This window comes from Trichechus manatus, unplaced genomic scaffold, assembly GCF_000243295.1.
Source record: "Trichechus manatus latirostris isolate Lorelei unplaced genomic scaffold, TriManLat1.0 scaffold00019, whole genome shotgun sequence".
Taxonomy (NCBI): domain Eukaryota; kingdom Metazoa; phylum Chordata; class Mammalia; order Sirenia; family Trichechidae; genus Trichechus; species Trichechus manatus.
In genome coordinates this window covers 20,296,070-20,320,891 of record NW_004443955.1, presented here as the reverse complement: position 1 = coordinate 20,320,891, position 24,822 = coordinate 20,296,070, and the positions used below count along the sequence as shown (strand labels likewise).

Sequence of the window (24,822 nt, the reverse complement as noted above, 5' to 3'; positions counted from 1 at the left end):
TTTCATATTTTTTATGAGTTTCTGATATTTGTATATGAGATGAAACTTTTTTTTTTTTTTTTTGGTAAGAATCTGAAGTAATCTATCTTCTCTTACAACCTGTCTCTCCCAAATTGGTGAAAGATATTTTAGTGTTCTCAGTTCTACAGCCAACATTAAATGTGAATAGCCACAAGCAGTTATCTGAATAGAAGAGTCTGTCAGATATTTTTTAAAGAGTTCCCCTCACAAACTCCTTGTGCCTAACATAAACTGAAATTCTCTTTAAGTAATAGATTATCCAGTGATGTCATTATTCTGGGAGTCAACCAGGCCACAGCCTTGACTCATGAAAGAAATGATAAATTGTGCTTTGAGACTCAAGGTGAACATAGCTGTGTGTAATGTTTAATGAGGCCAACCTACTTCACTCAGCTGCTGTTAGTCTTAAAACTCAGGTGTTTTAAAAAGAAAATAGCCCCCATTCTAATTATGAAATGAGAGAGAGTGATATTTTGTTCTGGACAGCTGAGAAATTATTAGTAGGTTAGAATCCTTACCCACAATAGAAGCTGAGTCAAAGAATGGTGCCAAATTTTCTACTTTGCCCATGGGCACACCATATTTATGAATCAGTACTGCTGAAAGAAAATGCAGAGTTTACTCATAAACAAGAAAACGGTAATAAAGTAGACAATTAAAAAAACAGCAGCAACACACATTTCAGTTCTCAGATTCCGGTACTAATAGCAATGCTTATCTGAGCTATTGAGAGAGATCAGCCCATGAAGAGTAGGAAACTATCTTACTGTGCTCATCACCTGTAGAGAGAATTGTTCTGGATGGCTGTATTATAATTGTTAGAATATTGTGGGGGAAGCTGTGGAAATGCAGCGTGTAGGGGATAACCCAACAGATCAGTACTGAAAATATCATGGCCACCATGTGCAGAATGCATTAGCCAAAATTCAGCACCTAGTTAATAACCCTGGCCTTCTTTCCTTAGAATCAACTCGTATCATACTTCCTTCCCTGTTAATTAATCTTTCTCTTTATTCATTTTATTTTTAAAAATAAGTCTTAGTTACTCCCTTCCCTCTAAAGGGAATTCCTCCAATGGTGAGAGCATTTATTCTTCAGTTTCCCTCTCCTTTATTCCTCCACTCTCGTTCCATTACCACTACCAGGATCCCCTGCCCCGTAAGATTCCTGGTATACAATAGGGGAGACAGAAACTTATAAATCCTCATGCTAATAGTAGAGAAAGAATATATAATATAATGTAATATAATACACCCATTGCCGTCGAGTCAATTCCGACTCGTAGTGACTCTACAGGACAGAGTAGAACTGCCTCGTAGGGTTTCCAAGGAGCAGCTGTTGGAGTCTAACTGCCAACCTTTTGGTTAGCAGCCATAGCTCTTAACCACTGCACCACCAGGGCTCCGTAATATAATACAGTATAGTATAATACAATATAATGTGGAGTGTTGTGGTGTGGTGTGGTATGGTATAATACAATACAGTGCAATGCAATACAACACAATATGTCTCAATGTACTTTATCTTTGTAGCACGATTGCATCTAAATTTTTCATGTTCTCATCATTCTAATAACCTCTATCTTATGATGAGATGCTGGGGAATTATCAGGAGGCAAGGGAGGAGCAGAACTGGCAATGCCATCTTTGCTCACAACTTGGTGATAACTTGTCTGCCAGGGGTCTCACAGGGAATTTTATCTCATCCTTGAGAATTTTTGGCACTTTCTGCCATATAAAAACCACACATCAAGGGCAACAATTTCCAAATGGATCTGGATCCTCTTGACATCTTGGTGTCAAGGTAGTCTCTTGGATCCTTCTCTACTTCCAGTGTCAATACATGAGACAACTACCAAATTAATATAATCTCAAAATATCTATCAGAGGATTGGTAAATGGAACACATTTTAAGACAAGAAGAAATGCAGATTAGTATGACATAGGCTTGTTTAACAAATAAGGATGTTAGGGGCTGTAATAGTTTCTGATCCAGGAAACAAAGATATATTTGAATCCAGAGCCCCCTGCTTCTTTCCAGGGATCTCAGTTTGGTTTCCCCAACTTTTTTTTTTTTTTTTTAATGTTTTTCTGAACTTAAGGAGAGTCCATATGGTGGTTGATTCAGTTGTCTTCCACAGATATTCATCAAGCACCTGCTATATACCAGGCGGAGCCCTGGTGGCACAATGGTTAAGAGCTCGGCTGCTAACCAAAAGGTTGACAGTTTGTACCTGTACCCACCAGCCACTCTTTGGAAACCCCGTGGGGCAGTTCTACTCTGTCCTATAGGGTCACTATGAGTCGGAATCGACTCGATGGCATTGGGTGTGGATTTTTTTCTTTATATATCAGTCACACCCGTGGGTTGCTTATGATCAGCAAGAGAGGGCTTCTGTCTTCCTTCTCCCGCATCCTCTGTTGCAGAATACCAGATGTAGGGGGTGGCATGTGTCATTGAAGTGGAAGAGAACCTTGCTCAAAATCAGAAGGACCATTTCAAATTCACTGCTTCCTTGGCTGTGCCATTAGAAGGAACTCTTGATCTGTTCCACACACAGGTTGGCACTTCTATTACTGTGGGGGAATCATTCATCCATTCCATTCGTTTGAGAAGTACGTGAGCCCTTTCCTTTTACCCAGATTTGTGCCATAAATAAATCAACTTCAGTCCAATGATTTATCTATTGAAGATGACAATCAGTCCCCCTTTTTTGCCATTTATTTTTACGATAGCTGACTCTCATTTTAATCTTGCATGTTATAGTATAGTACAGAGATATGGATTTAAAAGTAGAGACCCATGTGTAAATCTTGGTTCTAAGACATACTGGCCTGTGTCCACTCGAAGTCTCCACTTCCTCATGGGTATTTTTTTTTTTTTTTATTGTGAAGGCTTACAGAACAAATAGTTTCTCATGAAACAGTAGTACACATATTGTTTTATGACAATGGTTAACAACCCGACAACATATTAACCCTCTAAATTCTCAACTTTTTTTTTTTTTTTTTTGGTGAAAATACACATAGCCAAAGATACACCATTTCAAAAATTTCTACATACACAGTTCAGTGACATTGACTACGCTCTTCCAATTGTGCTGTTATTCTCACTTAAGATGAAGGCTTACAGAACAAAACAGTTTCTCATTTAACAGTTACTACAAATGTTGCCCTATGACAATGGTTAACAATCTCACAACACATCAACAATATCCTTACTCAACCTTGGGTTCCCTATCACCAGCTTCCTTGTCCCCTTCTGCCTTCTGGCCCTTGTCACTGGACTCCTGTACCTCGTTAGTCTCATTTGGTTTTACGGGGCTGTCCACTCCCAGGCTGAACAGTGAACCTCAGAGGTATCTTCACCACTGAGCTAAAAGGGTGTCTGGGGGCCATACTCTCGAGGTTTCTCCAGTCTCCTTTAGGCCAGTAAATCTGGTCTTTTTTTTGTGAGTTAGAATTATGCTCTACATCCTTCTCCAGCTCTGTCCAGAACCCTCTGTTGTGATCCTGGTCAGAGCAGTCAGTGGTGGTAGCCGGGCACAGTCTAGCTGTACTGGACTGAGTCCGGTGGAGGCCTTGGTAGCTGTGGTCCATTAGTCCTTCGGACTAATCTTTTCCTTGTATCCTGTTCTCTTCATTCCCCCTTGCTCCCGAGGGGATGAGACCAGTGGAGTATCTTAGATAGCTGCTCACAGGCTTTTAAGACCCCAGACACTACTCACCAAGGTAGAATGTAGAGCACTGTCTTTATAAGCTGTGTCATGCCAATTGAGCTAGATGTTCCCCGAGACCATGGTCCCCACAGCCCTCCGCCCAGCAATTCAGTCCCTCAAGGAGTTTGGATGTATCTATGGGGCTTCCATGACCTTTCCTTGTACAGGTTCCTCATGGGTATTTTGAGGGTTAAATTAAAATCTAAATGAATGTGTCTGATACATATTATATACTCAATAAATGCTTATATTCATTCTTTATTAAGTTTATTTTATTGGGAGGTAGCTGGTATGAGGAATCCCAGGATGGTCAAATGGTTAGGCATTTGACTACCATCTGAAAGGTTGGAGGTTTAAACCCACCAGAGGTGCCTTCAAAGACAGGCCTGGCAATCTGCTTCTGAAAGGTCACAGCCTTGAAAACCCTATGGTGCTGTTCTACTCTGCACACATGGGGTTGCCTTGAGTCAGAGTTGGCTTGAGAACAGCTAACAACAACGGCAACAAGTTGATGTTGGAAATTTCACAAATTATTGTCTTCCTGATAGTTTGTTTATAAGGTCCCTAGTTTTAGATAAGATGGAAATATAAGCATTGCTAATCAGTTTTAACTCTTCAACCACTTTTAAAACTCTACATTTACCACTATAGGATGCTTGGAATTATTTCTATTTCTGTTGTTGTTCTGTGCCGTTGAGTCAATTCCTACTCACAGTGACCCTTTAGGGCAAAGCGGAACTGCCCCATGGGGTTTCCAAGGTTGTAATCTTCATGGGAGCAGATCACCAGGTCTTTTTCTCCCAGGAATCTGCTGGTGGGTTCAAAACGCCAACCTTTCGGTTAGCAGCCGAGCACTTAACCACGGGGCCACCAGGGCTCCCTTTCCATTTCCAGTCTCTGCTGAAAGTGAAGAAAAAAAAAATGCGTCATGATAGGGAAATTAAACTAAATTAGTTTAGTACCTGTATTTTACTTTTCGATTTTCTGATTCATCGTTTTACCAATGTAAAATTCCTTTGCGGTCTTATCAATTCTTTGCTGTGCATAAAAGTGCTCTTTTCAGTAATTAGTGACCAAAATACTATATTTAAACCCCACATTATAGAGTAGGTTCCTGCCATATGCTACAATGTTAAATGTTTAGTAGTTTCTGTAAATTATAACAATGGCTCTAAGTTTGCTTTGTTGTTTTTATTTTTGTTGTTTTGCAACATAAGATTGTTTGTGTCAGAAGTGAGATAGTCCTGTAGTTATTGTTCACCGGGAATGATAAACCACAGGCCCATTTTCTGGTTTGTTTTCATGATTTGACTCTTGAAGCTGTATCCATAGTAATTCCTCTCTTCTTAGGAATGCCCTATTTTCAAAGGATGCCTCAATGACAATTTCCAGAAGGCTCATCAATAGCAATTGAATGGTCTTAATTTACATAACAACCTCGTGGATAACTGAACCCAAATCAAGACAAACTTACTTTTTTAAAACATATCAAAAATTGTTTAAGTTGGCCTTTGACAGGCTATCTGCTTTAACTGTCTATCAAAGAAAATAGACTTAATCAATGTGAAGTTTAGGGGTATATGGGAGATATAGCATTTTGTAACTTACTGGCAGGCGTGGTAGTGATTCAGTGGTAGAATTCTTGCCTTACTTGAGGGAGACTGTGGTTCAATTCCCAGCCAAGGCACCTCATGCACAGCCAGCACTTGTCTGTCAGGGGAGGCTTGTGTGTTGCTGTGATGATGAACAGGTTTCAGTGGAGCTTCTAGATTAAAACGGACTAGGAAGAAAGACCTGGGAAACTATTTCCAAAAATCAGCTAGTGAAAACCCTATGGATCACAACCAATCATGGGTATGGGGCTAATTCAAAAGCAGCTAACAAAAACGAATTAATGGCACCATGAGAGTGAATGGATTCAGTTCATCTGTGTTGTTTCGTGAATTGGTAAAGGAATTACTGCAATCATACTGGAAGGGTTCTGAGTGCTTAGCAACACCTTAATTTATTCAGCAAATATATCTCTACTGTGCATGGCCCTAGTAATATGGTGGGGGGAGAGGGGAGGAATTGGTCTCTGCCCTCACATTAGTAATTAATTCAATCAGTAGCTGTCTAATTGCAGTTATACTGCCCAGGTCAAGAACAGGGTGCTAAGATTAATGGACAACTAACTGGTATTTCTCCAAGAAGTGATGTTTTGTCTGAGACGTCAGTTTTGAGGAGCTAGCCCAGCACAGATGGGAGACGACGTTTTAAAATAAGGGAACAGCGTGGTTGAGGAACATGCAGGGCTTCTCCAGGGCCTGCGAGAAAGCAAGTGAGACAGAGCAGAGAGCAAGGGGGCCGCTGATGGGGGCCCACCTGATGGCAACTAACAACAACGACAGCAACACATACAGGAAGAACAAGAACTGGTGACATGAAAGGTTTTCTTTCCGCTAACTTCACTCCCCTGTCACCTGTAGTTCCTTCCATAGCCACCGTCCCTTACTGAACCGGCATAACATCTCCCATCACCGCTCTCGCTCCCTCAAAACGCTTGCTCCAGATCGCCGCCAGAATAAGTTCATATTAGATCATGTTACTCCCCTACTTAAATAGTTTCCCAAATTCTTCCATGTGACTTATAAATTCCTGCCTAATCCAGTCCCACCTAAAGCACCCACCTCCTCTCCCATCAGAGGCCCCCTTGCGCGGTCAGGCGCCATCTTCACGTGTCAGTCTGTTGCGTTGAGGGTTTCCCTCATTTTCACTGACCCTCTACTTTACCGGACATGTCTTTTTCTAGCAATTGGTCATTCCTGATGATGTGTCCAAAATAAGCATTCTCGCTTCTAAGGAGCATTCTGGTTGTATTTTTCCTAAGACTGATTTGTTCGTTCTTCTGGCAGTGTATTCAGTATTAGAACATTAGAATATCAGAAATTTAGTAAAACATTTCAACAAAATTAAGACCTGCTCTTCCTTAGCTGTTCTCATAGTCCTAATATAGACTTGACTTCAGCAGGATGTGGACCTTGTGCATGTAAAGCAGGCCTAATCCACTCTCCAAGGGGCTTGGTGGTACAATAGTCAACTGATTGGCTGCTAACCGAAAGGCTGGCAGTTTGAACAGACCCAGTGGCTCTGTAGGAGAAAGACCTGGTAATCTGTTCCTGTAAAGACTGCAGCTTAGAAAACCCTATGGTGCAGCCCTACTCTGTCACATGGGGTCGCCACAAGTTGAAATTGACTTGATGACACCTAACAACAGCACCTACTTCTGGGCATTTGTCACAGGGAAGTCAGTGGGTCCTTGCCTACTTAACGTTGCAGAGGCCATTTGTTGTCCTAGAGAAGCCCATGAACCCCTTGGAGAGGCAGGACATACAGGAAAATTTAGGCCCAGAAAGAAGAGACATCACCTTTTACTCTTTTCAAATTACTCTGAGCTACTAGCACAATGCTTTCCACATTGTATCAAATACTTGTTGGACGAATGAGCAGGCGCATCATACTCAAACCAATTATCCTAGGAGTTAAGGTGCTCCCTGGGGCCTAAGGTGACAGAAGAATGTTCCACGAAGAAAACATGTCTTGAATTGGGCCTCGGAGGTTAGTAGGCATTTGTATTTGGAAAGGAGAGGGTGTTGGGAAAGCATTGCAGGGGGAGGAATTATACACACAAAGCATGAAACATGGATAAGCCCTGTCCTTGTGTGTTGGGTAGGATGGGGCAGTCTAGTGAGGTCACGGGTGGAGGAAAGGTACCCCAACCTTGCTAAAAGGTTTGTGAATGGAGGGGAGGATAGGTCAAGATGGATTTTGTGGGGTATGTTGATGGAGAATATAGCATTCTGGATGAACAATTAGAATTTGCTCAATTATGCAACAGTAAGTAAATGTTATAAACAAATGGTTGGAAACAAGGCATGAAGGCAGAGTTTTAGGATATTTAGTCTGGCATGGTTCTGTTGTCCTCCCATCTTCCCAGCATCTGAGCTGTAGTGCTTCACACTTAGCTTCAGGAATTTTCTTCCTTTAGATATTCTTTCTTCCAACCTTGCCCCTTATATTATGGTGGGTCCTGACTGCTGGATGAGTAAAATGAAATCAGAGTAAAATGAAATCAAATGAGATGTAAACTACTGACCATGGCCTTCAAGGCTTCCAGCCAGCCTCTGCATCTGTCTACTCTCATCTCATATTTCCAGATTGCCATATATATTTATGTTTATATTATTTATATTTATATTCCTAATAAATTTAAAGTTCAGATTCTGCCCCCATCTCCTCCAGAAGGACTCACTCATTTCTGCTAGCCACGCCTTGCTGAAGATTCACCTCCACTATGAAATCTGGACTTTTCCCAACCAAATTAAATCTCTCTGAATTTTAGTTTCCTCATCTGCAAAATGGCACCCAGTCCCCACCTCATTGGGTTGGTGTGAGAATTAAATGAGAATCTGGGTGACACACAGTCTCGTGTAGAGTAGTATGTGCTGGATGGGAGGAACATGTTTCCCTCTAGCCAGCACCCATCACTGGGAGCCAGGAATGTCCCTGTTGCCCTATTTTCCAGGCCATGGCACTGTACTCTTCATAGAGGAAGTAGCGATATGCGTATGTTGGTTGTACCTCATTGAGTGTCTTAAATGAAATACACATACTGGCTAAATATGTAACAAATTTACAAATGTAGAATATTAACATATTAAGGACAATGTGGAGTTACTGGGCGGTACAAACAGTTAACATACTCAGCTGCTAACCAAAACTTAGTGGTTTGAGTCCACCCAGAGGTGCCTTGGAAGAAAACTTTGGTGATCTACTTCTGCAAAATCAACCATTGAAAACCCTATGGAGCACAGTTCTACTCTGACACATATGGGGTCACCATGAATTGGAGTCGACTCAGCAACAACGAGTAAAGGACAATATGTGATAGAAAAGAGACGGAGGCAACTCAGTCTACTATGGGGGTGAGCATGAGGAAAGCTTTCACTAAAAAAGTAACATTTACAGAATAACGGAGATTATGAGAGTTCCTTGAAGGGAATGACTTGGTGGTCTTTGTATATCTCTGCCTGATTCAGTGCTAGGAACAGAGGAGTGGGTGCTTAATAAATAATTGTCAAATGAATCATATGATCCCTAAAATACATTCATTACTTGCCATTCAACTACTGTAACTGATATAAAGGTAAAAATATTGAAATGAAATATCCTTACTTGTCATTCAAGGAATATGAATGAACTTTATAGTGGTATTGAAAAATAAGGAAAGCTGTTGAGTGCAAGTTGTTAAAACAATACAAATGAATTGCCAACGATGCAATCACTGTCGAGGTTACATGGCAGCTGGGTCTAAGGGGAGATTATCTAGCCCTTTTACCTGTAAAATATGTGGATCAAAGACAGAAAGTACAGACCAAACATATACGTGTCAGTCTGCCTGGTGCTGTTCTCTGTGTCCCGTTGGGTATCATTTAGATATTTTTTTTTTTTTATGGCAGATTTCATTATAAGAGGTAATTTTTATCTCAAAAAATATTATTTTTTTTCATAAGTCTGTATATATATGGAACCTTTTAAAGGAAAGAAATGGATCCATAAAGCGCACATCAATTATACCATAAATGTTTTAATGTCTTTGTTTCTTCTTCTTCCCCTAGCCTGTTTATATTGAAATATTAATAAATGTAGCATTTTAATGAGCTTTGACTGAATTATCTTCAGAGAGTTGGTACAGTGTGCTCCTTGGAGACATATAACTGAGGTTCCCAGTTTCTGGAGGGAAGCTGTTCCTCATTAGCTGGGACAGCTGAGTGTGTGCCTGCCAAGGAGTGCAGGAGCCAGCACATACCCACCTGTGCCTCAACAGGACCAGGCCGCTTCTCTGCCCTGCTGTGGAGTATCCCCAGCGCTTTCATTAAAAGTGTCAGACGGCTTCCCCTGAGCAAGTGCTGATGGGATGTCGTGTTGGTGTCTTGGGAAGAGCAGCGCTGACACCTACTAATAGTTTGACAAACTGTTAAGTAGCTGCTTCAGCTTGGAGCTCGCTATACCTGCATGCTCAGCTGGGGGCGTGTGTTCTCTTTCATGTTCACGGTTGTTGAAGAGGAAATATGTTCTTCTGTGTTGGCAGGCTGTTATTGTCCCCCCTCCATACATTCCCAGGATAAAAATGTCTTCAAATAAGCAGAAGGCTTTTACAGATTCAGATTTTTTTTTTAATGTGGTAAATATATATGCAACAAATAGTTTGCCTTTTCAACATTCTTCACATGTACAATTCAGTAACATTAGTTTTGTTTGCCATGCTGTTCAACCGTTATAATTATTTGTTTCCAAATTTTTCCATCACCTTAATAGAAGCTCAGTGAATAATAGAAGCCATGAGTCTCCCTTTTGTTCCCTCTCCCTCTCACCCCTGGTGCAACCCACCAAAACCAAACCCACTGCTGTGGAGTCGATTCCAACTCATAGCGACCCCGTAGGGTTTCCAAGGTTGTAAATCTCTGCAAAAGCAGACTGCCACGTCTTTATCCTGTGCAGCCGCTGCTGGTTTCGAACTGCCAACCTTTCGGTTAGCAGTCCATCGCCACTGTGCCACCAGGGCTCCTTCTACCCCTGGTAACCACTAATAAATGTTGGTCTCTATACGCGTGCCTTTTCCAGATATTTCATATAAGTGAGATCACACAGTATTTATCCTCTTGTGACTGGCTTATTTCACTCAGCATAATGATTTCACGATACATCCATGCTGTAGCCTGTATTAGGACTTCATTTCTCTTTATGACTGAATAACATTCCATTGTACGTATATGCCACATTTTACCCATCCATTCATAGCCAAAAGGTGGAAACAACCTAAACGTCCATCAGATAGGTTTCTATTGTTGTTGCTGTTGATTCGGTGTTGGCTGCCCAGCATCTGAAGCCTTGACTATGTTTCAAGTGTTCCCCACTGTATGTTTTGGAGAAGTTGGTCAGAACTCACTTGCAACCATAGAAGCTGAAAAGCTAGTACTTCCTTTCTGTGCTCTGGCAGTTAGGGTGGGGGTCCTTGCTAAGCAGGAGCAATCAGATGCTGCTTTTGAGTCCTTTGCATCTGCGTCCAGTGTGGGAAAGAAGCAGGAGTGGAGGAGAATTCATATTGGAGGCAGCAAGACTCAGGGTCCAGGAACAGGGTGCCTGGAGCTCCAGGAGAACAGAGTCCACACCAGACTTTTCCTGGGGTGGGATATTTGGCTGTGCCTAAGTATTCCTAAGTCATTTTTTAGTTTCTAGTGCTTTTTAAGCCTGACTCCCCTGCCTTTGCATTGATTCTGAGACCTGCTTGATAGGATTTTAATAAATTCCTGTTCTCCTTAATTTAGATAGAGACCATGGCCACAGTTCACAGTTGACAACCCTAACTCATTCGTTTATCCACGGCTGGGTCGTAGTCTACCAGTAACTGGGATAATAGCATGGACTTAAAGCCCTTGTCCTGGCAGCTAAGAGTCCAGACCACTAGTGAGGTGAATGCAATATCCTGTTTAGTACTAACCCTTAACCAGGCGTCTGATTTTCTTCTTTAAAAGTATCATCTTTATGGAGGCTCCTGCTCATGTCAGCCCCTCTATTGATGTGTAGCACCTCAGAGCTCCAGGGTATTAAGTGGATTAGCTGTAGGTTCAGTGACCTGGATGGTAGGCCAAAAGGTCAAGAGGCTGGAGCACTCTCTGCATTAGGCCCTGCCCTGAGATCCTTTGGCCATTTGGTCAGAGAGTGTCTGTCCTTATGCCCCCAATTAATTTGGTCCACCCTGCTCTGCAAAGTGCCTGTGTGCTGCAGAGTCAGGCAATGTGTTAATGTCGTATGGACATTATAGAGCCATTGATTTTTTCCCTGACAGTTCAAATTCTGGATCCCTCTGCTGGACTCAACCAAGGGAAGAGAATTTTACCTGGTACATCTCTGGTCCAGCTTTGTGTTGTGGATTTTCTTGCCTGGTTTCTTTTTTTTTTTAGTTTGTGAGTGGAGCCCTGGGGGTGCAGTGGTTAAGTGCTTAGCTGCCAACCAAAAAGTCAGCAGTTCAAACCCACCAGCCACTCTGCCGACGAAAGATGTGGCAGTCTGCTTCTGTAAAGGTTACAGCCTTCTAAACCCTGTGGGGCAGTCCTACTCTGTCCTATATATAGGGTTATTATGAGTTGGAATTGCCTCGATAGCAATGGGTTTGATTTGGTTTTTTTGAGTGGAAAAAGAAAGGAAGAGGTGAGATGGGAGAAGGAACAAGCTCCATTTTTTTTTTAAATTAACAATTCTGGCCTTAATTTACTGAATCATACTTTTCATGTTTACGAGCACCACTGCTGTAACTTGTCTGTTCTCATAATGTATCAAATATTTAGGAACATAGTTTCTAAATAGCTACTCTTACACTTTTTCCGCAGTTGCATGGAAGCCTATTACCATAGTCTTCTAGATACAGAGGAGGTCCTGGGTGATGCGAATAGTTAAGCGCCCAGTTACTACCCAGAAGTTTGGCAGTTTGAGTCTACCCAGAGGTGCCTTGGAAGAAAGCCCTGGCTGTCTGCTTCCAAAAATCTGCCATTGAAAGCCCGATGGAGCAGAGTTCTATTCTGACACATGGTTGCCATGAGTTGAAGTCAACGGCAACAGCAGGTGGTTCTAGTTATAGGAGGACGTTTATCCATATGTCTGTAAGTTTGACTTAGAGAAAAGTTAAGAAGGAAATAAATGAGCTTCATTTTCAACACAAAACACAGAAGTGAACTCTCTCTCATGTGCCAAACTGATACCCAGTCCTGTGAAATCTGCGTGAGGTCACTGGCTTTCAGGGCTGCATCTCTGGTCGTGTATCAGTCAGAAATTTAGGTGGGCTAACTTTCTAACGCTTGCAGGCTCCACCCCTCTCCCAAATTCATACATCCACAGGGCTCTCTGGAAGACGAGTCCTCACCTTCACTATTTCAGCAAGCACAGTGTTATTGTTGCAAAAGTGCCACAACTTGTGTTCACACTGCCTCTGACCCTTTGGAAGCTCATTTGTCATTGACCCATGTCTGTGTTCTCTTTGCAGGGAAGAGCGATCCCTTTTGCTTGTTGGAGCTAGGCAATGATCGACTTCAGACACATACCGTTTACAAGAACCTCAACCCTGAGTGGAACAAAGTTTTTACATTGTAAGTGCTTTAGCCTCTGGACCATTGAGGGGCAGCTTTAACTTAGAGAGCAATTATCCCTGATATGTCTGGCACAGGCTGTACTCTAGAGTGGAATTTTCTGTCCACTATTTTATGTGCAAAGAGTGAATTGTATTGTTTTCTTCTTCTGAAAACCTTTTATCCTTTTATAGAGTGCAGTGTTAATAATAGAAGAGACCATTCTGAACTGCAAGGGAGTGTTACAGGAGGCCTTCATAAAGATCCTTTAGTGGCTAAATTAACCTGTGAGCATATGGAGACCGCCATATATCCAAGCTAATTCATTCCCGGGTTAGGGAAAGTTACAAATGGAGACCAGCCTTAAGTTCAAGCGTATATGTTATAACATTATTTTAATGCCCAAAAGCATGTATTCTTCCAGAGTCTTTCGGAAAATACAGATTATCTGTGACTCCTCAGACTCCCAAAGGTCCTGGTACTCTAGCTTATCTGAGTGACCTGCTCCTTAATGATGCTCTGCCCACTCTTTCAAATTCAGGCATCTAGGAGGCTGGGTTTATATTTCCTTGCTTGCTTTTGGAGTCCCTGGGTGGTACAAATTATTAACCCACTCAGCTGCTAACCAAAAGGTTGGAAGTTCTTGTCCACCCAGAGGTGCCTCAGAAAAAGACCTGGCAATCTACTTTCAGAAAATGCATCACTGAAACCCTATAAAGCATAGTTCTACTCTGACACATCTGGGGTCTCCATGAGTTAGGATCAACTTGATGGCAACTATTTAAAAAAAAAAAAAGTTTGTTTTAGATTCTGAGTCACCTGACCATCTAGAGAAGGCCCTGCTTTGAATTTGGGTGACACAGGGTATATTCTCACCACAAAACTGAAGAAATGCTCCCAGATTATCAATGAGAGAATCAAGTTCACTTTGAATGGGTTTAATGATATGTGTAGAAAATTTCAAGACTCTGTGAGAATTGCTTTTGCTTTGCGAAGCAGATTTGCAAATTGCCAATGGCAAGAGTTTCTTGTTTGCCCAACACCTTGCCAATGACCACGACACCATTTTTCATTGTAGCTGATGTCTGGCTTCTGATCAATATAAAACATGTTTCCAAATATGCATGGGATTTTTTAGTATTTTATGTTTCAGTAATACAAGGCTTTCTAGGTAGTTCACACCAAATAGTGATTTTGACCACTTTTTTATTTAAAGGGAATTCTTCATTAATTCAAAGTAAAAACTGTTTTTACTATTCTCATTTGGAAGCTACTTTGCAATTGCTTTCTTTATGCCCTCCTCATTCCACCTCCCTTTCTCTTTTCGTGTTTCGTTAACAGCCCTACCTTGAGTGCATGTGTACATGGAAAATGTCAGTAAAAAAAGTTGCCTTTTTTTTTTTCATATGGATGTTTAAATCTTCTATGATGGAAGGTCTGGGAATACAGTCAATTTGATTTAATTTTTGGAATTTAATTAAATGGTAGTTTTATACTCTAAGGACATACCGACTTAATTAGTGAAACAGTGTTTTCAGACCTTCGTGGAACAGACTTCATTTGTGTGTTTTTGTATATAATACACAATGTGTTTCTTGTTTCAGTCCCATTAAAGATATCCATGATGTTTTGGAAGTGACAGTGTTTGATGAAGATGGAGATAAACCCCCTGATTTTCTTGGAAAAGTTGCCATCCCCTTGCTGTCTGTAAGTTACCTTTGTGAATAAGCAATTTGTGAGTCATTTTACAGTTGACAAGTTGCTAAGATCTAGAATTGCTTTATCTTTGTCAGTCTACAGGAAAAAAAAAAATCCTCCTAGCTATTGCAGGAAGCAGCTGTTTTATTTCTTATCTTTATCCAGGATGTGCAGTAGTTTCATATATTAAATCACATAATTTTCTCTGTGTGTTGGTCTGGTATTGATTTAACCAACCAGACATGGTGGCTAGTCCTTCCTTTCACTATTAGCCTTTCCATCTTAATATGGAAGTTTCTATTTGGTTTCAAGGAATACATATAAATATTTATGACTGATTTTCCGTTTGTTAATGAGAAACACAACATGTATTTCTTTATATCTCCTTGCTGCGTGTTTCTTCAAGGATTAATTACTTGTAACTGTACGTTTGTTCTCGGTACTACTAAAGACCGTTTCCCTAAAAGTTCTATTTATCTTTTTTAGTAGTCATGTTTGCCTTCAGCCTCAAAAAACTCTTTGCGCAAGGAAGCAGTGCGCCTCCCTTTGAGAGAGAAAGATGTTTCCACATCCAGTATAAGCTAACGCACACAGTCACCTAAGAGAAGCTGAATGTAAAAAATACCTACTCTACTTCAGCGAAGAAAGTGTCAAATAATGCCTTTAGATGAGAAAAGCCGGAAATCTGAGGTGGAAATGTGCCCGTTAATTGGACACCAATGTTTATACCAAACGTATGCTTCTAGAAGAGAGAATTTCAGTTTTTTATCCAACTATTAATAAAATTCATTGTGGAGTCATTATGTCCCTTGTCAGCCAATGAGGCTTTACATATTTCCTCCCAAAGACATATTTTTCCAAAGCTATTAGGGCATTTTCATGGATGGAGCAGTCCATAATTTCACCATGACATTAGTCCGGCTCACATGATGTTTACAGAAGGGGAAACGCTACACCTCTTAATATCTCTTTTGCTGTTGTTGATCGCTCTGTTAATTTCTCCCCAAGTTCTCATATCCCTGATACTGCTCCAAGAGAGTGGCTGGAGCATCTGCTCCCTCATTGAGCTGGCTCCTGCCAAATGCTCCAAGCCGTCAGCTGGGGCGCAGGCTCTCAGAGAGGACGTGGCAATTCGGGATTTCCCTCTTTTTTTTTTTTTATTACAGTGTTGTCAGTTATTCCTGAGAGAATACACATAACAGAAATGTGGGGCTCACTTTTTGAGAAGGCTGAAGAGACCAGAAGCAAAGTTTATTCTTTGCAATTCCGCCCCTCCTCTTTCTCTCTCTCTCTCTGACATTTCTCATCTTGTTTTTATAGATAAACCCTTTGGTAGCGTATTTTATTCCTTGCTGGGTGAACACTACTTGATTCTTTTTAAAACCTCTTTCTGCTTTGTGTATAAAAGTTCTGTGTATTTTGTCTTTCTGTATCACAACAGTGCGCCTTCCTTCCTTGCTTCCTTCTCCGTAATGTATGACGTCTATGTGCTGTTGAGTTAGATATAAGAAATCACCTCCAGCTAAATCGGGGTTTCTCAGTCTTGACTCTATTGACATTTTGGGACAAATTCTCTGTCGTGGGGGGTTCTCCTGTGCTTTGTAGAATGTTCGATGTTTATCAGAATCCTTGACCTCTTACCCATTAATGGCAGTAGCAACCACCCCCATCCTCCACCACTTTGAAGACGATTGGAAACGTCTCCAGGCATTTCCAGATATCCTGTGTGGGGCAAAGTCACTATCAGTGGAGGACCACTGAGCTAAATTAACACATTTTTCAAGACATATCCTTCAGAATACAAGGCAGAATGATTTGTGACAGACCCAGATTAACTGCAAGCAGCCCCCACACCTTATCTTTTTTCAGGTTTATGGTAAGCTGCCCCATGATTTGTCCATTCATTTATTCAACAGATATTTATCCAGCGTCTGCTCTGTGCCAGGCCCCGTTTTCGGTGATAACGCTCTAACATTGACCTTAGTGAGCCCCTCTCCTCTCCTGGAGCTTCTATTATGTTTGCAGGACACAATATGCAAGTCCAATAAATGCAATATGCAGTTCATGGTGAAAAGTGCCATGGAGAAAAATAAAGCAGGGAAAGGAGGCAACAGGAATATGTGCAACAGGGTGCAGGTTTCCATAGTGTGTCCAGGGAGGGCCTCATTGACTAGGGGGCATTTGAGTGAAAACGCAAGGAGGTGAGCGAGAGAGCCGTGTGGATATTTGGGGAAACACATCCAGGCAGGAAATCTTCATTGTCAAAGGCTCTGAGGCAGGACCTTGACTGTTGAGTTCCAGAAAAGCAGGGAGGCCAGTGGGGATGGAATGGTGTGGGCCAAGTGGGAGAATAGCAAGGGGGTGGTGCAAATGATCGGCATGCTAGACTGCTAACCCAAAGGTTGGAGGTTCAAGTCCACCAAAAGATACCACAGAAGAAAGTCCTGGTGATCTGTTCCCAAAAAATCAGCCACTGGAAACCTATGGAGCACAATTCTACGCCGACATATATCGGGGTCACCATGAGTCGGAATCGATTCAACCCTAACTAGTGGTGGTGGCGGAACAAGAAAGGAACTGGCGATGGGGTGGAGCCAGGAGAGTTCCATGAAGGACTTTGAGATTCTAAAAGTCTGAAGGACTTTGCCTTATTCTTAATGGGAGATGGGGAACCACTGGGAAGTTTCAAGACAGGGAGTGTTTGATTTGGTTTACATCATTTATTTGTAATATAAAAGGGTTCTGAACCCCAGAAATAAGTCTCTTGGATCAGAAAGGTCTCTACCTTGTAAAGACAGCAGGGGCTGCAGCCATAGTCCCCTATTCGGGGTTTTGGGAACCTGAGGAACATTGTGCTGAGGTATGTCAGCTGCCATTGTTTAGTGTGGCTGTCTCGATTCTGATTTGTTTCTGATTCTTTTTGGCCAGTAAATCGGGAAAATGATCAACTCTTGCAGTGGATCTTTGTGGACTCTTCTGGACAATCTAAGGTCCACCTGAAACATACACCCCACCCCAAACTTTCACTCTGCCTCCCTGCTGTGTAGATACTATAACAGTTGAATGATAGGTTGTAGTTATTTTATTTATCCTTCCATTTTCAGATAATTCTAGCTTGAGGTTTAGAGGGTATGTGTTAAGAGCTATTTATTTAGGTCCAGATGTTTTTTCTTTAGTTAACATCTACTGAATGATGCTTTACTAGCAAGCTCTGTGCTATGCCCTCTAGCATATGTTAAATCATCAATTCTATAACAATCTAGTAAGGCATGTTTTATTATTATGCCCATTTGAAAATGTGGAAACAGGTACAAAAAGGTTCTGGAACTTGCTCTGGATCCTATAACTGGTGAGTAATAGAGGCAGGGGTTGACCTTAGGTACTGACATCAGAACCTGAACTTCTATTGTTGTTAAACTACCTAATAAGTACCTAGTAAATAAATATCATTTAAAAAGCAATCATCAAGAATCTGTTTTGTGCCTCAACTGTGCTAAGCGTGGTAGGGTGTGGATGGGCAGGATACAGAGTTGCAGAGTTGCATATCTTGTTGAGGAGATACCTGTGGAATGAGCCCACACAGGCCTGAAATATCAAGGGTCAGACAAAAGGGACAAGACAAAGGGAGGCAGGGGAGACAGATTTCACTTTAGGAAGACTTTAGGAGATAGGGCATTTGAGCTATGTCAGGGAGGTGTTTAAGATTTTGATATCGTCAGAGGGCTGAGACAGAGAATGACAGGTGATGGACAAAGCTTGAGTGGAGGAGAAGAGGCAGAGAGAAAGGCCACTTTCCTGGATCAAGGAGAGGTTGGGTGCCTGGACCTCAGGGTGAGCAGGGAGGCTGGAGGTGGAGGGCCAAGGACAAGTCATGAAGGGTTTGAGAGAGTTTGGGGTTTGTTCTATCAGTGTGGGAGTCCCTGAGGCTTTTGTCCTGGGGAAGGAGATATCAATGCCTTTCTCTGGGAAAAGTTTTGTTAAATGTGAAGCAAGAGTCCCTGATGGTGCATACAGTTGGAGTCAACTCCATGAAAACTGTTAAAGAAAAAAAAAAAAGTGTGAAGCAAAATAGGAAGAAGACTCCTCCTGGAGGAATTGGTTGAAACTCCCAGAGATCAGCATCAAAGAGAAAACCCTTAGATTTTAGATTGTATGCCTCCTAAGAAAAGGGTTTATTTTTCTGTTTTTTATAGGAGAAAGAATCATAAAACTGGATCCATTGGTGCTTCACTATTATTTCTGTAGGATATGTAAGAGTATTTAAGAAGATTTTTTACATTTAAAAACAAAAATTGTATTTCTTAGAGAGGAGTGGGAATAATATTTGTGAGATTATATTTCCTTAAGTCATAAACTAAAGTTTGATTTACACTTTTAGAGAAGTGCAAACCACATTTTTAAACGTCTAAGTTTAAAGCACAGAGTATACTTTAACTTTTAATCTCACTCAAAATGTTAATGTGCGAAGTGCATTTAAGTCTGCTAAACAAAACCTGCTAAACAGAACCTGTTCTTCTGAATTAACTATATCTTTTTAATCAAGGTGAATGTGCTGTGTGCCTGTTAGTTGTGATGAATTGTTTTAAGCATGTACATATATACTTAGATATCTATCAGAATTCAGACAAGTGAGCCATCCTTCCATATATTTGATTTTTGTCTCTGTTTATTTTTAAAATAAACACTTGTTTTTTTTTTTTAATGATTATATATGTATGCACAACTTTTAAACCATATACTCATTAAAAAGAGAAAATTACAATTGGAATGCATTCGAATCTGAAGACTTCTAATTTTGCCATTTTTCACATGGCTTCTCCAATCAGTAATGGAACAAAACATACGTCTTAAAAAAAAAAACACATTTTAGAATTTGAAAACCACTGAGGTAGAAGATGTTTTCTCCTACGAACTAGCTGATTCAATAGATTTATTTCATATTACCGTCCTCAATTAAGTGATCCTAAGTCCATCCAGAAAATCAAGCTAGATTCTTCCCTTCTATGTCATTTCTTTTCATTCAGGCATAGTGTTACCCTCTCCAAATTATCTAATGGGCCAGTTCAGGAAGATTTTGATAATCAGCTTTAGTGATTTAATCTATAAAATTGGAAAACCACTGATTTTTTGATATTCCCAATCTCAGAGAAGAACTCATCTGCAGTTTAATGAGGATGGACGTTTTGAAAAAAATGTAGGTCCTCTTGTGCAAGCCGTGTCAACATACACAAGTATGTGTCATCAGGAACCCAGGCTTGTACAAAGTTGCTGCGGAGCCCTGATGTTCTCAGTGACTCCATGTGCCCAATAACTACCTGCACCAGTGTCTTAGTCAGCTAGTGCTGCTATAACAGAAATACCACAAGTGGATGGCTTTAACAAAGATAAATGTATTTTCTCACAATCTAGTAGGCTGGAAGTCCAAATTCAGGACGTCGCCTCCAGGGAAAGGCTTTGTGTCTCCGTCGGCCTTCTCATCAATCTTCCCTCAGACTAGGAGCTTCCCCACGTGGGGACCCCGGGTTCAAAGGCTGTGCTCTGCTCCTGGCACTGCTTTCTTGGTGGTATGAGGTCCCCCATCTCTGCTTGCTTCCCTTTCCTTTTTATCTCTTAAGAGATAAAAAGTAGCACAGCCCACACCCCAGGGAAACTCCCTTTACATTGGATCAGGGATATGACCTTAGTAAGGATGTTACAATCCCGCCCTAATCTTCTTTAACATAAAATTACAATCACAAAATGGAGGACAACCACAATACTGGGAATCATGGCCCAGCCAAATTGATACACACATGTTTGGAGGGAAATAATTCAATCCATGACAACCAGTAATAGTTTCACTTAATTAGTTTTATGGGATAAATTTTCTGTAATTGCTTATACCAAATAAATGCCCATGCAAATCTTCATTTGCATTTCCAGTTAAGAACTGGTCCAAGTTTCACCTGAGATGGCAAGCCCTGGGCTTTGTACATTGTAACGGACAAACACAATCACAGTCTTTTAGGTCAATGCTGAACTCTGGGCCCTTAAAATGAATAAATGAATCAATTATTAATTTGCATGAATGTTTATGGGCACATAGCCAAATTTATAAAAAATATACCGTATCATGTTGTCAAGGTTTGGTTATCCAGGGCCTGGAATTTGGTCAGCGGTCCTGTGTGAGAACTTGGAGCCCTGGGGAGTGAGAAGGAGAGAGGGATGAGTCATGTGAGAGATTATTTCATAACAAGACTGGAATCCCAATACAGAGCTAACATGGCAATTTTTGTTTAATTGTGGTGCGCATGTATATATATAACGAAACATTTGCCATTTTAACATTTTCTCCATGTATAATTCATGGACATTAATTATGTTCATCATGATGCATAGCCATCACCACTATCCATTTCCAAGTTTTTCGGTCACCCTTAGCAGACCCTCCGTGCCCGTAAGCAATGATTCCCTCTTCTCCCTCCCTTTCACCCCTGGTAACTACTAATAAACTTCAGTCTCCATACATTTGCCTCTTCTAGATATTTCATGTAAATGGGATCATATAATGTTTGTCCTTTTGTGACTGATTTATTTCACTCAGTTTAATGCTTTGAAGGTTCATCCATGTTGTAGCATGTATCAGGACTTTACTTCTCTTTATGGCAGAGTAATAGTCCATTATATGTATATACCACTTTCCTCTGCCCCTATTCCTGGCCCAACATATCCATTGATATCAATAGAGGAAGGTAAAATAAGGCAAATTTCTCCATTGGCTCTTGAAACTGGGAAGGGGTGTCTTTAACATGCTGGAATTTTCATGAACTGTCTGCAGTATATGGTGTGGATGATACTTGGTTAGGACAGACAGCCTAGGAGATAAAGAGAAATGATGAGCGAGGCCCCCAAAATTCCCCATAATAAGATGGCAAGTATCAAACCGAGCCTATCATACATGATGGTAAATGTTGAATGGGTGGAACTCTTTTAAATGGAAAACCTCTCACACTGAGTCAGAGTAAAATCTAACTATTGCCTCTTTGAGACACCTAAAACATAGTAACACAAAAATGGATAACAACAATATAACATATAACTATAAACAAAAGATAAGTCAGAAACATGGCAAAGAAGGTCATTTTATAGGTTAAAAAAAAGATGTAGTTATCAATAAGGTTAGAACAAGCGTAAACTTTTATGTGAATAATTTACCATAGAAATATATAGATGTTGAAATATTTGAAATACAAGAAAAAAATAAAAGAATTAGAATCACAAAATAATATATATTTTCTATCCAGCTCCAAAAATAACATCAGCAAAAAATAAATAGGTCTGGGTTGTCACACTTCTTGAAGGCTCAAATGGTTGAAAATTCCATGAAGGCTTTGTTAATAGTGAAGATTCCAACACACCATTCTGTCATTACTAAATTTCTGGGAAGAGACCCTGGGATCTCCTTTTTGATAAGATCTCAGTTGATTTTTGTGCATACTAAGTGATAGCTTTCAAACTTCAGAGAATAATTAATAAGCTTAATCTAATGTCTGTGTGGATATACACACACACAAACAAAATTACAAAATATTTTGTCCAAATTCCCATTTAACAATTTCAAATATTGATCATGCTGTAGGTCCAGTGGAGCTCTGGTGGTGCAGTGGTTAAGAGCTTGGCTGCTAACGAAAAGGTCAGAAGTTCGAATCCACCAGCTGCTCCTTGGAAACAATGTGGGGCAATTCTACTCTGTCCCATAGGGTCACTATGAGTTAGAATCGACTCAATAGCAACAGGTTTTTGTTTTTTTTTTTTTATGGATTCAGTATGCCTCAGTGGATTCCAAAAAGGCAGAAATTGTACCATGATCCTGGTACTATGAACATAGAAATTAATAACAAAAATTCAACCAAATAGAAAACCACTTGGAGAAGGAAAAAAAAAAGAGCCAAGTAGCTAATGTAGATACCAAAAGTACAATTAAAGGCTGTTTCAAAAATGACAATAAAATACTATACATAAAACCTTATGGATGGGGCCAAAAGTATTATTCAGAGGAAATTCTTACCTTGAATGGTTTTACCATTAAACAGGGGAGGTTGAAAATCAATTAAACATCTCAACAAAAGGAACTAAAAGAAACATAAAATGAAGAAAATGAGAAAGATAAAAGCAGAGAGCAATAACATAGAATATATGAAAACAGTAGATTTGGTAAATCCATGTTTTCATTTCAAAATACCAGCGAAATAAACAAGGCTAACCAAAAAATGAGAAAAGATGGATAATATTAAGAATGCAGAAATAATTAAATGTAGGGAATATCTATGAAGCACACAACCAAACTTTACTGAGGAATATGAAAGAATACTTTAATAAATAAAACATACCATGGGAAAACGTGAGTATTGTAAAGATATTGATTCTCCCCAAATTAACTATAAAGGTAATGCTGTTCTATTTCTGGAGAAATGAATGGATAGAACAGCAAAGAACATTATCATAAAAAGTATAATTAGAACTTGGATTATCTGATATTGAATGCACTGTTTAGTAAAAATGATTAATTATAGAACGATCTGAGAAATATATCCACCCCCTCCCCAAATATGAAAATAATAGGTCCAAATTGTTTTATGAGTAGTTTATTTCAAATCTTAAAGACACCAGCAATTCTTTATAGGAACATGAATCAAAATGGAAAACTTATGAATTTATTCCCTGAGACTAGAATAACTCTGATATGAAAACCACAGATTTAATAAAAAGAAATTATATACCACTCCTGGAATACCATTAAGGTATTCCATTAGGAAATCTAATTGTGTCATTTATATCATTTGATGTATTGAAGAAGGGAATAGAAAACAAAACAAAATGATAATCTCAATAGATGTGGGAAAGACACGATATAATTCAACACCAATTCTTGATTATGAATAAACATTATTTAAGTTAGTAATTGAGGATCACATCCTTAACACGATGAACAATATGTCAGGAACATTATAAACATCAGACTTACTGTTAAAACACAGGAGACATTCCCTCTATTTCCTTCATTTTTAAAATGAAGATAACAATAGTACCTACTGCATAGGATTGTTAGGAGATTTCAATGAGTCTACTGAGTCCCCTGGGTAGTGCAAATGGTTAACACACTTGGCTGCTAACTAAAATGTTGAAGATGCGAGTCCACCCAGAGGCACCTCAGATGAAAGACTTTGTGATCTACTTCTGAAAAATCAGCCACTGAAAACCCTATGGAGCACAGTTCTACTCTGGCACACATTGTGTCTCCATGAATTGAGTTGACTTGATTGTTGTTGTTAGGAGCAATCGAATTGGTTCTGACTCATAGCGATGCTATGTACAACAGAAGGAAACACTGCCCCTTCCTGTGCCACCTCACAGTTCTTGTTATGCTTGAGCCCATCATTGCAGCCACTGTGTCAGTCCATCTAGTTGAAGGTCTTCCTCTTTTTTTGCAGACCCTCTACTTTACCAAACATGATATCCTTCTCCAGGGACTGGTCCCTCCTGACAATATGTCCAAAGTATGTGAGACAAAGTCTCACCATCCTTGCTTCTAATGAGCATTCTGGGTGTACTTCTTCCAAGACAGATTTTTTCATTTTTCTGGCAGTCCATGGTATATTCAGTATTCTTCACTGACACCATAATTCAAAGGCATCAATTTTTCATTGGTCTTCCATATTCATTGTCCAGATTTCACATTTTTCTGAGGCTATTGAAAACACTATAGCTTGGGTCAGGGGCACCTTAGTCCTTAAAGTGACATCTTTGCTTTTTAACACTTTGAAGAGGTCCTTTGCAGCAGATTTACTCAATGTAATGCATCGCTTTATTTCTTGACTGCTGCTTCCATGGGCATTGATTATAGATCCAAGCAAAATGAAATCCTTAACAATTTCAATCTTTTCTCCATTTATCATGATGTTGCTTATTGGTCCATTTGTGAGGATTTTTGTTTTCTTTATGTTGAGGTGTAATCCATACTGAAGGCTGTGATCTCTGATCTTCATCAGTAAATGCTTCAAGTCCTCTTCACTTCCAGCAAGCAAGGTTGTGTCATCTGCATATCACAGGGTGTTAATGAGTCTTCCTCTAATTGTGATGCCTCTTTCTTCTTCATATAGTCCAGCTTCTCAGATTATTTGCTCAGCATACAGATTGAATAGGTATGGTGAAAGGATACAACCCTGACACACACCTTTCTTGACT

The 24,822-nt window shown here is 40.2% G+C and overlaps 1 protein-coding gene across 9 annotated transcripts in view; it reads left to right on the top strand.

Annotated features, from left to right (window-relative positions):
* Positions 1-24,822, top strand: part of MCTP2 (multiple C2 and transmembrane domain containing 2) — a 309,598-nt gene that overhangs the window by 167,420 nt on the left and 117,356 nt on the right. For all 9 annotated transcript variants that reach the window (XM_023727886.1, XM_023727885.1, XM_004372665.3 and 6 more), the window contains 2 exons: positions 12,819-12,921; positions 14,505-14,607. In XM_023727886.1, the coding sequence (XP_023583654.1) occupies positions 12,819-12,921; positions 14,505-14,607 (206 nt within the window). The remainder of the gene's footprint in view (positions 1-12,818; positions 12,922-14,504; positions 14,608-24,822) is intronic.